The sequence below is a fragment of the Mizuhopecten yessoensis genome, unplaced genomic scaffold (genome assembly GCF_002113885.1).
Source record: "Mizuhopecten yessoensis strain PY_sf001 unplaced genomic scaffold, ASM211388v2 scaffold716359, whole genome shotgun sequence".
Lineage (NCBI taxonomy): Eukaryota > Metazoa > Mollusca > Bivalvia > Pectinida > Pectinidae > Mizuhopecten > Mizuhopecten yessoensis.
The window spans coordinates 799,962-818,209 of record NW_018480077.1 but is presented as its reverse complement, the minus strand read 5'-3'; the positions used below and the strand labels follow the sequence as shown (position 1 = coordinate 818,209).

At 35.5% G+C, this 18,248-nt stretch overlaps 1 protein-coding gene across 1 annotated transcript; it reads left to right on the top strand.

Annotated features, from left to right (window-relative positions):
* The first annotated feature begins 17 nt into the window (after positions 1–17).
* Positions 18–6,692, top strand: LOC110443814 (casein kinase I). The gene has a single exon (XM_021488235.1). It carries the CDS (start codon positions 160–162, stop codon positions 1,141–1,143), a length of 984 nt encoding a protein of 327 aa, XP_021343910.1. The 5' UTR covers positions 18–159; the 3' UTR covers positions 1,144–6,692.
* The last annotated feature ends 11,556 nt before the right edge of the window (positions 6,693–18,248 follow it).

Here is an 18,248-nt window from a genome sequence, read left to right as displayed (position 1 = left end):
TCCAACGTAGACAGAGAAAAATGAACTATGGGTAATCCCTATTGCGATGCAACCACCCAAGATGGCAACCAGTCAGGACAGATAAATTTGTGAGCAATTTGGATGAATTAAGCCAAAAAAACTACAAAATATAGATGATACACGGGTAACGAAGGCAAGATGGAAAGTGGATCTAAAGGTAGTAGTGGACAGGCGGAATTTATTGTCGGTGGGAAGTACCGTCTTGTGCGGAAAATAGGCAGTGGCTCGTTTGGTGACATTTATTTGGGTATCAACGTAACAAATGGAGAGGAAGTAGCCGTGAAACTAGAATCCCTCAAGGCCAGACATCCCCAGCTGCTTTACGAAAGCAAGTTATATAAAATATTAGCTGGAGGTGTTGGTATCCCACACATTCGTTACTATAGCCAAGAAAAAGATTACAATGTCCTGGTCATGGACTTGCTTGGGCCCAGTCTGGAGGATTTGTTCAACTTCTGCTCAAGAAGGTTCACGATGAAAACTGTGCTAATGCTCGCTGACCAAATGATTGGGCGTATTGAATATGTTCACAACAAAAACTTCATCCACAGAGACATAAAACCTGACAATTTCTTAATGGGTATAGGTCGTCACTGTAACAAAGTGTTCCTCATTGATTATGGTCTGGCCAAGAAATACAGAGATAGTAGAACAAGACAACACATCCCATACAGAGAGGATAAGAACCTGACTGGAACTGCTCGATACGCAAGTATCAATGCACATCTTGGTATTGAACAAAGTCGAAGGGATGACATGGAATCGCTTGGCTATGTGCTAATGTATTTCAACAGGGGATCACTACCCTGGCAAGGATTGAAGGCTGCAACGAAAAAGCAGAAATATGAAAAAATCAGTGAGAAAAAGATGTCTACACCAGTGGAGGTCCTTTGTAAAGGATTCCCAGCAGAATTTGCAATGTATTTGAATTACTGCAGAGGACTGCGTTTCGAGGAGGCCCCAGACTACATGTATCTACGACAGCTATTCCGTATCCTGTTCCGTACACTGAACTATCAGTATGACTACACGTTTGATTGGACAATGCTGAAACAAAAAGCAGCAAATGTCACCAGTAGTGGGACGAGTGTACCACCTGGAGCCACTGCAGTGCACAAGTAAAGAAAGTTGAGATTTGAAGATCAGGAAAAGAAACTGTCATTCATTAGGCTGGTTTGACCCAAGACAATTTGTTCAGCACTAAAGTAATGTGTTTTCAAAGTATATCAAATACACACATGAATTAAAGTATTGGTTCTACGTAGCAAAGTGTCATAATTATAGCTCATGTACTTTGTAGTACTTGCTTGTGGGCATACACAATAGTGTGGAGAAAAGCCTAACAGATAATTTGACAGTATTTGATCTGGTCACAGTCTCCTGAAACTGGTTTACACGTCAAAGAAAAATAACTCTTTCTTGTCATGTACTTCAAACAACTTGACACTTGCCTGGTCAAAATTTAAAGGATTAACTGGGTACATCTATGTGTATATAATAAGACATCGCTCAATGTATATCTATCTGTACATGTCTATATATCCTTTATACATCTAATAAATTGTGGTAGAAAGTGATAATGCAGTATTTAAATCTACAGACATATTTGAGACAAAGTAAGGCCAAAAACTGTGTTTCTTGTCTGGCCAAAAGAAAAAGTTGTCCTGTTTGTCTCCAGAAAAGGTGAAATAATTAAGTTTAAGTTTAAGAAAAATGCCCACATACCAACCTTTTTTGGAACATACACAGGAGTTGGACTAGTTTATCCATTTACAGTACTTGTCAATAGAGTGAAGTTTCAGTGACTCCTATGGATTAAGATTTCGTGATACATGTAAATTTGATAAATGTTCAAATTCCAGTACCCCAGCAGGTCCACAGATGTATATAGAACTAGTGCATAAAAGAGCTCCATAAATGTTTATTCTGTACATACTTATTTAAAAATGAAAACATAATTGAAAACTGTAATATTTGGACTTCGTTTGTGTATACAGTATATATATGTACTGTACTTACCAAATGTATATATGAGACAAACGATACATATTGTGTAGAGTATTAAAAGAAAAATCAGTAGTTTTGTAAGAATGTCAGTATTTGTAATGCAGAAAAAGGTGAACTAAAAGCATTTAACCGAATTATTTCTTGTCTCAATTGTTTGTACTAGCATATGAGTAACAAACATTCAAACCTAATAAGTGCCCATATTTTTGGTATGAAAAACATACATATTTGTTCTGCAATAAATACAACCTTATATACAAATTATCAGTCATCCCTTCATGAACCTTATGGACCATAGGTGTACATTTCCATTTGTCTAACACAGGAGACTAGTAAATTTAATGTTGGGCTAGTGAAAATACATTTGCTATGAAATTATAGTATCTACGGGTAGTTATAATTGTTTAAAATCTGCTTACAAGGCTCGTATGGTACTGTAAACAAATATAAATTGTTAACCCCTAGACCAGTCGTAGGAGAAAACAAGCAGATCATAAATCGAGAGTGTTAGACACTCTGTTTCATAATAGTGGGTCCACATTTTGCAAGATTCAGACAATTGTTGGCATTCATTAGGTCAAATCCAGTTGTCATTTAGACGTTAGCAGTCGGACAATTATGCATTCACTCAAAGGTCAAATTAGACCTTGCTTTTTTTTAATAACGCAAATTTTGACATCATGTATATTCCAAAACAACTTTTGATTGAGGGTTGATCTACATTTGAATTTTATTATGTATTTTAGAGATATTAATTTGGATACTGCAGATGTATTAAAATATCAGAACTATTTAAAGATGGACAGCATTTCTGCAACAAGCTAATCTGTTATGAAGTTTTAAACATGATTTTCACGTAATTATAACTAATGAATAATGAAATCTAAACCTGGTAATTTGCGAAATCAAATCTAGTACTTGCTGTAAAATGTCTTCATTCTAAATTGCTATTCTGTACTTGAGTTGTGTATGATGCCATCAAAGTCTGATAGTAGTGCCATACTAGCCAAAGTTACAGTTTGTGTCTGGCACGGAATAGTGAACCACTTCAGTCTGACTGCTAATTATAAATAATACCTTAACAGTGTGTAATCTGACACAGTAGTGTAAAAAAATCTTAGAGAATAATGTTATTATCAATCCATGTATGAATGCTGTACAGACATTTAGTAGTGCTGTTTGAATGATGAAGCTATAATATATATATATGCTGTTGACTATTAGTGCTACATGCATATACGGTATATTGAATTGATCACAAATTTTTTTCTTGAAAGATCGGAGAAATCGAGTCCTTGTTTTTGTCAAACTTTAATAATACCTTTCTCACATTACATTTTTGTTGTGACACATTGGAAAGGAATTCCTTTACATGCATACTGTAGTGTTCTGTAATTTCTATTAAATCTTGCAAATTATTATTATTACTTTTTTTTATCACTTAATTCAGAATCATCCGTAATGACCACCACAAACATAAATATGAAATCTATCGTTCATACCATTAAGTTCCAATCTTATCAATTGGTGGAGGTCGAACATAAATGAAAACAAAATCTATTTTTGATGTGAAAATCGAACATAAATGAAACTTTGTAGCAAACTTCATCCTTGAACACTGAAACAAAAGTGTCTCATTAAATCAAAACATCTGTCTACATGACCATATGTATAAGAAAAACGATAAATTTGAAAATTTGATTTATTTCAAAATTTGCAAGGAAACTGCTACTTTTTCGGTTGACCATTAAGAAGCCCAATTATGGCCAAGGCTGCCCAATTTTGGCCAAGGCTGCCCCATTTGAATTGTGGGTAATAAAGCTTGTGTCCGCCATCCCTCGCTCAGCAGGGCCATGTTTTTATACATGTCACAGCTTTATATTACTTATCAATAGCCTGCAAGGGGAGCCAAAATTTCCTATTTCTTTTTAAACTTTAATTTAGAAAAGAATTAAAGCTCTATAAAAATGAAAATTTGCTCTAAATTATTTTGGTGATATTGAACATAATTATCACTGCGTTCCCAAATTTGCTTGTTTCTTGTACACTTTAGATTTGTTACAAGTACGGTATTACTGGTTTATAAATATGATTGCTAAAGTTTTGATGTTCATCAAAGTCACATGTACATTATTGTATATTTCGCTGTATATATTGAAAAAAGTATTTGTCAGAATGAGTGTATTATTTAATTAAAATGATTTATTGAATGTGGTTCATCCTGTATGTGAATTTGCTTCCAATTTCACATACAATATATGATTGGCAAGTCATCAATTATACATGCTTAGTTCTGCCATGTTCGTACACAAAAGTGTGAGGAAAAAAAATCTAAAAATATCTTGAGAAAGGTTCATTGTGTTGTCAATTCATTTTCTTCTTTTACCCCAACCATACTCAACTTCCCCACTCTCTTGTTAAAGTGTACGATCCACTTTCCTTTTAACAAAAAATCAACGTACTCTGTAAATAGTTTTATCTAGCTAAAACTGCCTCCCATATTCTTATCATACATCATAATTTCGTGACTTGCTTTTGAGGTACAATTTGACCTAACATTTCAGCATGTTACTAATAATAACATGCTATGTATTTACTCTGCCATTGTGTTGTGACAACAATATTGTCTTGAAATTTTGTTGTGTTATGTACATGGCATTTCACATCGGTATCTTTCCTGAACTGAACTTGCAATGCAGGATTGCAGTACCATAACCAGGATTAAAATGCATTCAGAATTTTTTCTGTGACCATCACCTCTTTCAGTGAGTATGGTCACATTCTTGCATATGTAAATTAATCCACAGCAAGCTAAAAGATAAAAGACATTTTCAAGTCATTATTCAGAGCACACTGAATTTTACAATATGTACATAAAATATTGAATGATTAATTATGATATGACAATTGAAATTGGTTAACCTGGCTGTAATGGTGATGTTAATTACCACAGTTTGTGAATATCTGATGAAATGATATGTGTACCCTATAAATGTGTACAATGTCTTGGTGTACTTGCCAGCTCATACGACTTCAGAATCCCCATTTCCCTTCTAGATCTATTTGGGGGTGAAAGTATTGTATACATGTATAACTGTGTGGCAAATTTAAAATAAACATTTTCCTCTGTTATACTTCCTGTTCACATTAGGTGTGTTAGCCCCGTTATTATCTTGAACACTTTATAGACTGGGTTAGTCATGTGATTAAATTAGGAGTCTCCTTGAGAGGGAAACACTTTACTGCTATATGTCTTGTTGTATTTTTACAGTAAAGGGAGATTAATTGTCTACGGTTCAAGTTTTCAAATTTAATAAATTATTCATCTCCCACAATATTGTCATTTGACTGGCTTCCTTTTCTTGCAACTTAAATTTTATTCCCGTAACACTAAATTTGCCTGGTAGGGAACCAAGTACATATATGAAGAAAATATTTAATTATTATTCAGAGTGGTCTGGGAACTGGTATCTTGAGACAAGAGGTTGGGGGGCTCCATGGGATGGATAAAACTGTACAGTTTTATTTTTATTACCTTGTGCAGTAGATGTCGGTGTAAATCTGTACTGCCTGTTGTTGATTTTCTCCATTCTGTGATTTTGTTGACTGTCTACCTGAGTTTGTCATTGTTTACCTGTGTAATCAGTACAAAGAGATGTGTGCATAGGATTTGATAAGCACAGGTGCTCAAATTGAATGGCCCCCTCCCCATGAAAAAAAAGAGTTGGATTTGTGAAAGACTACTGGTACTTTTGAAAATTGTTAAAACAAATCTGGACATTAGCTGCCTATATCAAAAGTTTTACATCAGGTACTGAACTGTCTGTAGTCATAAAAATTAATGTTTTTTGGGGAGAAAAGAGACAATCGATTCAATTCAAGCACCTGTGCTACTGAGTATATCTATATATATTGATGTGAGGTAGAACTTGTGTTTACATCAGTGTGATGTATAGGAACCTAGGAGTGGCTAATAGTGTATTACTTAATTACGTGTACATTTCTATGTGAAGAAATAGCTTAATTCTATATATTATACTGAATTTGTCCGTTCAATATTAATGATACTGTAATGTATTGTAGAATTGAGACGAGAGTGTTGAATGTGAATGTAGGTTTAACAGCTTCAATGTTTTACATTATGTTCCGTTTCTATAAGTAGAGCTCACATATGCTTAAAACTCCTAGTATTACTTGTAGCTACATTTTATGTTTGATTTGTTCAATTAGTGGGTAGCCGTACCAACTTTGAAATAAGAAATTTCCACTTAATTATGGTATCTAAAACGAACAAAATATGTTAGAGAACTTGATTATTGAGTTAATATCAGGGAGGCAGGGGATATTTGAGATTGGTGAATACATTTTTAAAGTAATTGTTCTTAAAGAGTTCTTATCAATGAATTTTCCTTCCCAAAAAATCGTATTTGAACCCGAAACTACTACCCTTTTATCAATTTGACAGTCAGATATAAACTGATAAGGAGACTATTACAGTGTTAAGGTGTAACTGTCCTAAATTGTGATTGTAACTTAAATCTTGTTTGTATGGTTAAAGGTTAACTTCATTACTATCACTGACCATTGTTTCCTGTGAAGCTTATTTTTGGCATTTCTTCTGTATAGTAATGGAATTTTAATAAATGTTGAAGTTCTGAAATTAATTGTTGTCTGTTTTGTTAGTCCTTGGATAGTACTACCAGAGGGGAGTATAGGTTTGTACTCCTATTTGTAAGTCCATCAGAATGACTTGCTCCAGGGCTAACCTGATAAGTTCTTTCACCTAGGATGGTGCCTCACTGTGTATACAGAGTAATGGCATTGACTTCAGGTAGTTTTTCCTGGGTACATCTTGTATATTGTGTTGCCTACAATTGACATTCAGTGTGTATGTAGGTCTTACAATGGTGGAGTGTGACTGTCCCATAATAAAACGGGCTCTTGTCCCACTACACACACAGTAAAGCCCTCTGTTCACCATGCACCAATTTTTTTAGGACACGGGTACTAGCCTCCTTTGTCAATGCACACGTAATATAACATTTCGGGGTTTGTTACAAATATCTGAAATACACATTTGCTACACTGGTATGGGTCACCAGCACATAAGTGTATGTTTGTGTGTGCTGTAACCCATACCAGTGTAGCAAATGTGTATTTCAGACATTTGTAACGAACCCCTGTGATTAGACTGAAGATTTCGTGATAGCTGCTGAATCAGTGCGAGTCGATAGCTATAGTGTATAGAGTTAGGACGTTCATTATTTATCTGACCATATATATAACGTCACAAAGTGGAATATAAAGCTCGTGACTAATTTGTGATTTTATCTTATAATAAGCTTCCTAAACACAATTAAGATGTATATTTTGTATATACAGTTGTAGCTGCTTTAAGGAGTCGAGCATCTATACCACTTTTTTAAATCCGGAATTTTCGGTAACTCGGCAGCATGCGAAAAGTCATAAACACTTACAAGACAATAGCTCAAATCTTATGCTATAATGACGTCATCGAAAACGATCTATTCACTATAAAAGTCCTTTGCAATAATTCCAAAACTATTTGTGCGTCAACCATTATTTCATCAGGAAACAACGAGGAGTTCAATTAATGTTTTAGATCTTGTCCGTTAAACACTACTTAACAACGTCAGATTTAACAATATCCACTTTGTAACCATGTCAATGATAATAGAATATACTGTTAACTGTATACTAATTAGATTGTCAGAGACAAAAATATATCCTGTGACTCGGTCTTATTGTGTATGTCCACCGTGTTATTTAAAGTTCATTTGATTGTTTTAAAATGTATTTTTAGCCCTTGCTGTGTCATTGCATACAATGCGTTCTATAGGTAAACATGATTCACCGCCAATGTAAAAACAGGAATACGGTGAGTACTATATGTGTGATTAATATAGGTAAATCTAGGAAGTCAAAAATGAGATCTTTGTCTTGAAGAAGAATTTTAGCGACCCTTTTTTGGGGCGAAATTTAATACGGGTTGTATATTAAGATACGACACAATTGGAAATTATCGAGAGATAACAAAATAACGAAAATATTATGAAAGAGAAGAGATTTACAAAGTAAGGCAAAAACGAGGAAGAAATTCTTCAAGAAGGGGAGTTTATAGGGAGAAAACCACTCCAGAAGTAAGAAGGGGGGAGGCCAATCGCAACCAAAATGTTCGAAATAAGTAGGTACCTTCCTTGTACCAATCAAATCAGTACACAAACAAAACCAAAGTGTACAGACTGACGGGGTTCTTTGTACAAAAGTGTACAGACTGACGGGGTTCTTTGAACCAAAGTGTACAGACTGACGGGGTTCTTTGTTCAAACAAAACCAAAGAGTACAGAATGACGGGGTTCTTTGAACCAAAGTGTACAGACTGACGGGGTTTTTGTTCAAACAAAAACAAAGAGTACAGACTGACGGGGCTCTTTGTCCCAAAGTGTACAGACTGACGGGGGTCTTTGTTCAGACAAAACCAAAGAGTACAGACTGACGGGACTCTTTGTACCAAAGTGTACAGACTGACGGGGTTGTTTGTACCAAAGTGTACAGACTGACGGGGTTTTTTGTACCAAAGTGTACAGACTGACGGGGTTCTTTGAACCAAAGTGTACAGACTGACGGGGTTCTTTGGACCAAAGTGTACAGACTGACGGGGTTCTTTGTTCAAACAAAACCAAAGAGTACAGAATGACGGGGTTCTTTGAACCAAAGTGTACAGAATGACGGGGCTCTTTAAACCAAAGTGTCCAGACTGACGGGTTCTTTGTTCAAACAAAATCAAAGAGTACAGACTGACGGGGTTCTTTGGACCAAAGTGTACAGACTGACGGGGTTCTTTGAACCAAAGTGTACAGAATGACGGGGCTCTTTAAACCAAAGTGTACAGACTGACGGGTTCTTTGTTCAAACAAAACCAAAGAGTACAGACTGACGGGGTTCTTTGTACCAAAGTGTACAGACTGACGGGGCTCTTTGTACCAAAGTGTACAGACTGACGGAGTTCTTTGTACCAAAGAGTACAGACTTACGGGGTTCTTTGTTCAAACAAAACTAAAGTGTACAGACTGACGGGGCTCTTTGTACCAAAGTGTATAGACTGACGGGGTTCTTTGTTCCAACAAAACCAAAGTGTACAGACTGACGGGGTTCTTTGTTTAAACAAAACCAAAGTGTACAGACTGACGGGGTTTTTTTTGTTCATACTAACAAGGTTCCAATGTAGACAAACAAAATAACGAAATTTAAATACAACGATACACACAAACTAAACTGTCTGTACTTAAGAGGCTCCATTATACACAGGGCTCAAGCTGGACCTTCTAATGGAGGTTCTACTATTCATGCACGAATCCAATGACCTCCAACCTTATATAACGCACTGGTTTTAAGTGTGTATTATATAATCTGTATTCTTCTTGGTATTCGTTTTATATTTGTAGAACTTATCCTATTGGTGGGGGGAGGAAAGCCGGATTTCCCGGAGAAAAACCACCGACCTACGGTCAGTACCTGACGACTGTCCCACGTAGGTCTCGAACCCGCGACCCAGTGGTGGAGGGAGGCCTAGTGGTAGCAGTTCAGTTCTTTATTACCTTGAACCTTACGGCTCATCAGTTCAAAATAAACATATATACAAGGATAAACAATACAATCACTCACACGCATATACACCCCCACAAATACACCCACACACACAAATACACACTCACATACCCATTGGTATAGTTTAGAGAGACATCCCTCTTTATATAGGGACATAGTCTTTTCTTTTCTTATTACTCAGTTTAATATATTTGGCTAAATTTGTTAACTGTTTTTTGTTCCCTGTTTCCATAAGTTTGATAAATGTATACATGCTAGGTCTTTCATAGTAATATTTCTTAATAAAACGCTTTCTTAAATCTAAAAAACATTCACATTTTAATATAAAATGAAATTCATCTTCGATATCCCCACTGTTGCAGTATGCACATGTTCTTTCAATCCTATCTACATTGTTATACCTACCAATTTCAATATTTAATTTGTGAGATGACAGTCTAATTTTTGTAATTTCTTTCAGATTTGTATTTCCTATGGGTTTTGTTAAATATGGTTGTAAACAGAATTTTTCGCCACTAAACTTGTACAGTGATCACTTAGAAGATGAATCTATTTTTTCTTTACATTCTTGCGTAAATATATCACACATTCTGCTTTTTATAATATTTATAATATAATCGGATGTATAGGTATCTCCATATTGCCATATGTACCCTACTCCCATTCTAAATAGTTCGTTTCTTACTCCATTCATCCATTCACTACCATTTTCTAACATTTCTTGATAACATGCATGTAAAACACAATTGTCAGTTTGTTTTAATTTTAACCAGTATTTAAAAATTCTAGAATTTCCTAATAATTTCCAAAGGCAATCTTCCTAATTCTTGGTAAACCATAAAATTTGCAGTAGATGTCTTAACCCCTAATAATCTTTAACAATAACTTAAATGTACTTTCTCTATATCTGGTGCTTTATGAAAGCCCCAAACTTCCGCTCCATAATTAAAAATACTACAGACATATGTATCGAAAACATGAAGCTGAGTTTCAACGTTAAAATATTTTTTCTTCGACACGTTTGATACTGAAAACAATGCTTTTCTTCCTTGTTCAGCGATTGTTTTGTGGAGTTTTTTTGAATTTACCATTAAAATTCATTAATATACCCAGGTAATTAAATTCATCTACAATATCTAAAACACCTCCATTAAAGTTCCACTTATCTTTTTCTCTTAATTTACCTCCGTTACGGAAAACCATCACCTTGGTTTTAGAAGTATTAACCGTAAGATTCCATTTATTTGTATAAAGTAATAAAGTATCTAACATTTTCTGCAATCCCTCAGAGGTTTCGGCCAATAACACCATATCGTTTGCATACATCATTAAAAATATATTAATAGTTTGTAGCTCTATAGAAGGACACCCTTCTGTTAAACAATTCATTTCGCAATCATTGACATACAAAGAGAACAATAGAGGAGACATAATTTCCCCTTGAAATAATCCATTTTTACATTGAAAAAAAAGCAGAATGTCAGACGCCTTAACCAGCGCGGCCCCCATTTTAAGAGTGACATTTAGGAATGTGTATTGAACTGATTGGCGATCCTGAATTTCAATATGAATCGGCGATGTTTTTAAGAAACATTATATAATAGAAATACTGCTGTACACACATCTGGTATGCTATTAAATTGCCGAAAAGTTTATGTTATCATTTCTAAATAGATACGATTTACTTACGGATGAGAGGAACAAAGGGGAACATAATACACCTATATTTTCTACTCACTTAGTCATTTTACGTTGGCTCTATCAATTCAAGTATTGTCAAAATGAAAAGTATGTTTTCTGTTCACTGCTTTGTAAAACTATCAGATTATAATCCACCCCTAAAAGTCTGTTTATACTCTACACGTCGAGATAGTTACAAATCTAAGCTCTGGTTTAGATTCTTATGTTCGTGTGATTCCAGTGTTTATTCGAACACGAATCCATGAACTCAGGCGTGTCGGCTTTAGTCTACTTATTATTTACTCAATTATGATCACGCCCCTTTATTGCGGGTTTCTATGATAATATTGCTATAATTGATTAGGTGTGGCATACTTAAATGAATAAATGCTTAGGTTTAAATACAAATAGCACTATAAAATCGTTAATACTACCACAGACGTATATTGTCATTATTAATCGTTATTTCATATATATTTGATTTCATCCCAGCAGGGACAGTATATAGAGCCATTATACGTCCCTGATCACAGGGACCTGAGAATTATTTAACGTATGTATGTTTGGACCTTTTTTGGTATGCATAAAATATTATTACACGTTTGAGATTATCACTCGGGGAAAAAAATCAATTCCCTAGGGACGGTAAAGTATATATGTACGAATCAAACGAGGGGAGGGGACATTTCTACCAATTGTTGATCTTAACGACCATTCACCGGTAGTAGGTTTGGTCCCGTCACTGGGGAGACTAGCCCTTGTTACATGTGATGTGCTATATGTAAAGCAAACCACAAGGACAAAATAAATTGTGACAATTATCAGCAGGAATTATTCATGATATGCTTTTGAAACAACTTGTTAAAACAATGTTTAAGTTTTCGATGTTTGTCACGAGCAGCATTAAGAACTTTGTCCTGGGTTTATAATATGGCAATGGTTAAAATATCTACTCAATAACCATTTATACAGTTGCTGGGAATGAATAGACGAACACGAGCATGCTATCAGAATATGCCCGGGTTCTGGCCACGCCCTTTGGATTTAGATTCTGCGTCTTAACGTGGAAACGGTTAAGATCCCCACCCTTTAAATACGCATGCCTGATTTGCCCCTGGACACTTAGACCTTTGGTTATAACTTAGAAGCGGCTCAGACCATCAGCCTAGATCGGCATGAGAGTTGCCCTTGTTTCTTGCTGTGCCTCGGAGTCTTATTTGCAATATTAATTCTGCATCTAGGTGAGCCATACAGGACCTCTTGTCCTCTTGCTATTTGTTCCTGGGCAAGACACGCGGTAATAGCTGTCAATGGGAAACACCCATTTAATATACATTTAATATGTTTATCTGACTTTGAAATAAACATATCTTCACATTCTATTTGAAATATGTGTTGTTCATCATAATAGGCTCAGCCATGCAACCTGTTTCAATAATTGTGAATCGGAACGAGACATGCTCAACGGCCCATCAACACAATTATTAGTTCAAAACATCACAGGTAGATATGAAATTTGAATTCAATTCTATGGAGAAAGTTTATGATAAGTAATGCTGGAGTACTGAAGACCTACTATGGTGAGAGATCAGAACGACAGTCAAATTCACGTGCAGTAGTATAAAGTCTTGCTCAAGTTTTGCTCACCATCACTAAATAAATCTATAAAAGCATAACTTAAGTCTCAATCGGATGTACGGCAATAGAAGGTTTTGATCCGAAGACGGGTGAAGTTTGCAGATGGATGAAGAAGGATGAGGTGTGTGAAGTAATGTAGTTAGGTAAAGGCATCTTCGCAAGGAAGATGACGCGTGTAGTTGAAAAAGCAAAGAAGATAACACGTGATTCGAGTGAAGAAAGATGACAGGTCTTTTTGAAAAACTGATTGTTTTTACATATACAGAGACGTATGCAGTATATACGTCTCTGACATAGTAAATGTACATGTAGTTGTTTTAAGCTCAAACTCTTCAAATACCAATATGTACCTTGTTGTTTTATCAAATACATTTACATTGTTTTAAAATGTATTTCAAATGATATCAAATCTAAGAATACTACAATAGTAGACTAGACAATACTGTTGTAATCGACACAAAATCGTTCGCATCCGTTTGGTATACTGTTACAGATACGCCTTTGTTTATGCCTCTCTACACATGCACATACGAAAAATCAGCCGATCTCCGAACAATTGTTGTTTAATGTTTAGAGCGATTTTGCGTCAATTGATTCTATACATACGAGATTAGATACATCATGATCACTTCTCGTGAGTTGTGTACCAGTATTGATACAAAAGATTTGCTCTGTATCACACACATGATTTTGTGACGTGACGTCACATCAGGGTAGATGCCACACTATATTATAAAACAAGAGGCCCATGGGCCTTAACGGTCACCTGAGTCTATAGTATTTATTTTTGTTGTTGAAATATGTACCAATTTGAGTAAAAAATAGTATAATGTTAACTTAACTTTGTCAGGACCATGAGCTGATCATTCCTAGACCAATTTTAAGTGAGATCGGCCTATTAGAACTTAGTAGCAAAATAGCGGCCATGGCAGCCAAATTGTATTTCTGATTGACCCGAAAAATAACAACACTTTGTCAGGACCATGATTCGATCATTCCTACAAAGTTTCAGTTCAATCGGCCAAGTAGATCTTTACTTTAAGTTTGAAATAGTTTACCAAAATGGCAGCCGTGGTGGCCATATTGGATTTCTGATCGACCCGAAAAATAACAACACTTTGTCAGGACCATGAGTCAATCATTCCTACAAAGTTTCAGTTCAATCGGCCTAGCAGAACTTGACTTTAAGTTTGAAATATGTTTTCAAAATGGTGGCCGTGGCGGCCATATTGGATTTATGATTGACCTGAAAAATAACAACACTTTGTCAGGACCATGAGTCGATCATTCCTACAAACTTTCAGTTCAATCGGTCCAGCAGAACTTGACTTTAAGTTTGAAATAGGTTTTCAAAATGGCGGCCGTGGCGGCCATATTGGATTTCTGATCGACCCGAAAAATAACAACACTTTGTCAGGACCATGAGGCGATCATTCCTACCAACTTTCAGTTCAATCGGTCCAGCAGAACTTGACTTTAAGTTTGAAATAGGTTTTCAAAATGGCGGCCGTGGCGGCCATATTGGATTTCTGATCGACCCGAAAAATAACAACACTTTGTCAGGACCATGAGGCGATCATTCCTACCAACTTTCAGTTCAATCGGCCCAGCAGAACTTGACTTTAAGTTTGAAATGTAAAATGTTAACGGACGACGGACGACGGACGACGGACGACGACGGACGAAAACGGATAGCAATAGGTCACTTGAGCTAAAGCTCAGGTGACCTAAAAATACGGCGAAAGAGCGATCAATTAAATAGTTCGGAGAAATACCGAGTATTAACGAATCCGATCCTTTAGTAGAATGAGATATATAATTTTGACAACAGATGTCACCAGATGCAGTCATGTCCGTATCTTATCAATACACACACATTACAGCGCGATAAAGGGTTATTGACCCTGTATCATCTGATTTAGATAATCCAGGTGTGAGATCCGTGTACGTCAAGATACTGTGACCTATAACGATTACAACCCTTCCACGGGCACACGTGTTCAGGAGCATGTCTTTAGTATGGTATCATATTATACTACCACGAAACACTTCACACTCGACTTGTTTGTGAGGGGGGATTTACCAGCATGACATATCAAGCCAATATTTTTATTCGATTTCAAAAGGTATGCTTAAAATAAAGGCTAGAAGGAAGTAAAAATGAGATTAATGTATTATATCTATCACGTGCTTCAACTTTTTCCCGTCACTAGAACTAGAGATTTCAATGTATAATCGTAGATGGGACTTGAAAAATCTATGTCATCAAAAATGCGATATTTCTATTATTTTTCCACTGTTGCATTGCCCGTACAGAGGACACGATCCTGACTACGCAATCATGTGTGTCATCTTTAAATGTGACGTCACAGGAGGGCGCGGTCACGCGTACATCGTGTCGATTGTCACACCTGTAATACACACAATGCAGGACTATGTACAACGTGTCTACTGGTTGACCGCGCCCTCTGGAACAGGTTTCGCCCCTACACTCTTGCTTACTTCCCCGTGACGAACGTTTAAACCGTCTACATCATTACACCAGAGATGTATTATTACTTGTTATTTTGATAGGTTAGGGCCAATTTGTTCAAAGCATAATCAGCATGATGAAAACTATAATCAGTATTTAAATTTTTAAAAATCTTAAATAGTTGATTGTTTTAGCTAGATTTATATGTGTAGCAATCTTTAATTATCATATGATCAAATCTGAACGCAGTATAAAATTACAAGGGGGGAAATAAAAAAATAAATATTTTACGTCTTAAGTTAACAATGCTGAGAAGAATGGATCATGATTTTTTAAGTATGTCTTCACGGCTACAATTATGGTGGTTAGTTTCTATACGTTTATAAAGAACAAGCTAATGAATAAGCCACGATATCGCTACTCTGTAAGTCACGCCTGTACTTCAATAATATTTACGTACAGATACTAAGTATATAGATATAAGCCCAGTTGTACTGTTCAAATACTTAAACAAGGGCACTGGCCCCCTCGTGTCTAATCCACACAGGGAAGTAACATACACACCCAAAACTACACTAGATACGTAGATTTATTCTAATAGGGTCACAAAATACTCTGATAGGAAGTTCTTTACATTTAGTGGTGTATGCATGTAATCTCAATTTGATAGGGTATCTGAAGCAAACTTTTTGAAATTCTTTTTTCCCCAAATGTGAATTAAACATGTCTAGTTCTTGGCGACTCCACTGTCCCCGATTGATCTTTGAGAATATACGGACAGAAAGATCGATTCTATTAGCATTGGTTTTTATTTTTCACATAACATATTTTTTTTATATACATATATTTGCTTGTTTGTTTTTGTGTATGTGAGGCGAGGGATTCTAAAGATATATATATTCTAAATATATCTAGAGAAATCGCTGTGTCTCCTAGCATGGGTTAACGCGTGTAAGAGTATTTGAGTGCATTTGATCTATTTCCTGGAGAGGTAAACAAGCCACAGGTAAGAACCCTTGTCGGGTAAACAAACAGGTGACATTGTCTTCTGAACTACGTCACCGGATGTATCATCGGTCATCACCCGTAGAACAATTAGGTCTTCCTTTTTCTGAATAACAACAGAATCCAATGCCATAAAAGGTGTCTATGATACCAGTCTTATATATATATATATATGTACTCTGTAGTGACAGGATATAATATATATCGTGTTGGAAATAATAAACATGTAGAGTTTATTAGATAATTATTATAATACATTCATGGATTGAAATTTCCCTCATCAGACAAAACACAGACTATAGAAATTACGTTTTATAAATTTGCAAACAGAATAAATCTTTCTGACATTCAAGCCCTATAATACAGGTCTCAGATTAAAGCTACCATGAACTAGAATAATATTCCTCTGTGGTTACGCCCTACACTACGGAAAACACGTTACCGCAATATAAACCCGCCACACTTTCAGACACGCTCGAACGCCTTCGGTGTGTTCGCGGTTCAACCCTCCCTAGCATAGTCGTTTCTTACTTCAGCACAAGTCACTATTAGTTGTCACTGCTTTAAAGCGTGTTAAGTTTAAGTATGTTTCGTACATAAGAAATCGACGTCTACGTGTATTAGACTTATACTCCTCTGTCAATTTCATATACACAATAATTTAGAAACCAAAAGTCACTAGACACTATATATTGGCAATTCAAAAATAGACTGGACACATCGATACAGGTAAAAATAGCACCACTCGAATTAGAATAGTAATACACGTTAGTCCAGGTAAAAATCTAATACACACTATTTACCTATACACGTAAAATTCGTAATACAATGACAATGTACTGAGAAGATATACTTTGTTATACGATGTACAGAGAAGATATACTTTGTTAACGATGTACAGAGAAGATATACTTTGTTTACGATGTACAGAGAAGATATACTTTGTTATACGATGTACACGGAAGATATACTTTGTTATACGACAAACAGAGAAGATTTACTTTGTTTACGATGTACAGAGAAGATATACATTGTTATAGGATGTACAGAGGAGATATACTTTGTTATACGATGTACACGGAAGATATACTTCGTTATACGATGTACAGAGAAGATCTACTTTGTTATACGATGTACAGAGAAGATATACTTTGTTATACGATGTACATCGTATAACAAAGTAGACCTTCTCTGTACATCGTATAACTATGTATATCTTCTCTGTACATTGTATAACAAAGTATATCTTCCGTGTACATCGTATAACAAAGTATCTCTCCTCTGTACATCGTATAACAAAGTATATCTCCTCTGTACATCGTAAACAAAGTAGATCTTCTCTGTACATCGTAAAAAAGGATATCTTCTCAGTACATCGTAAAAAAAGTATATCTTCTTTGTACATCGTAAACAAAGTATCTCTTCTCAGTACATCGTAAACAAAGAATATCTTCTTTGTACATCGTAAACAAAGTATACCTTCTCAGTACATCGTAAACAAAGAATATCTTCTTTGTACATCGTAAACAAAGTATACCTTCTCAGTACATCGTAAACAATGTTTATCTTCTCTGTACATCGTAAAAAAAGTATATCTTCTCTGTACATAGTAAACAAAGTATATCTTCTCTTTACATCGTAAACAAAGTATATCTTATCTGTACATCGTAAACAAAGTATACCTTCTCAGTACATCGTAAACAAAGCATATCTTCTCAGTACATCGTAAACAAAGCATATCTTCTCTGAACATCGTATAACAAAGTATATCTCCTCTGTACATCGTAAACAAAGT

Bases quoted from the DNA above. Each gene is read 5' to 3' on its own strand.
- LOC110443814 (XM_021488235.1), top strand. From the start codon at position 160: ATGGAAAGTGGATCTAAAGGTAGTAGTGGACAGGCGGAATTTATTGTC.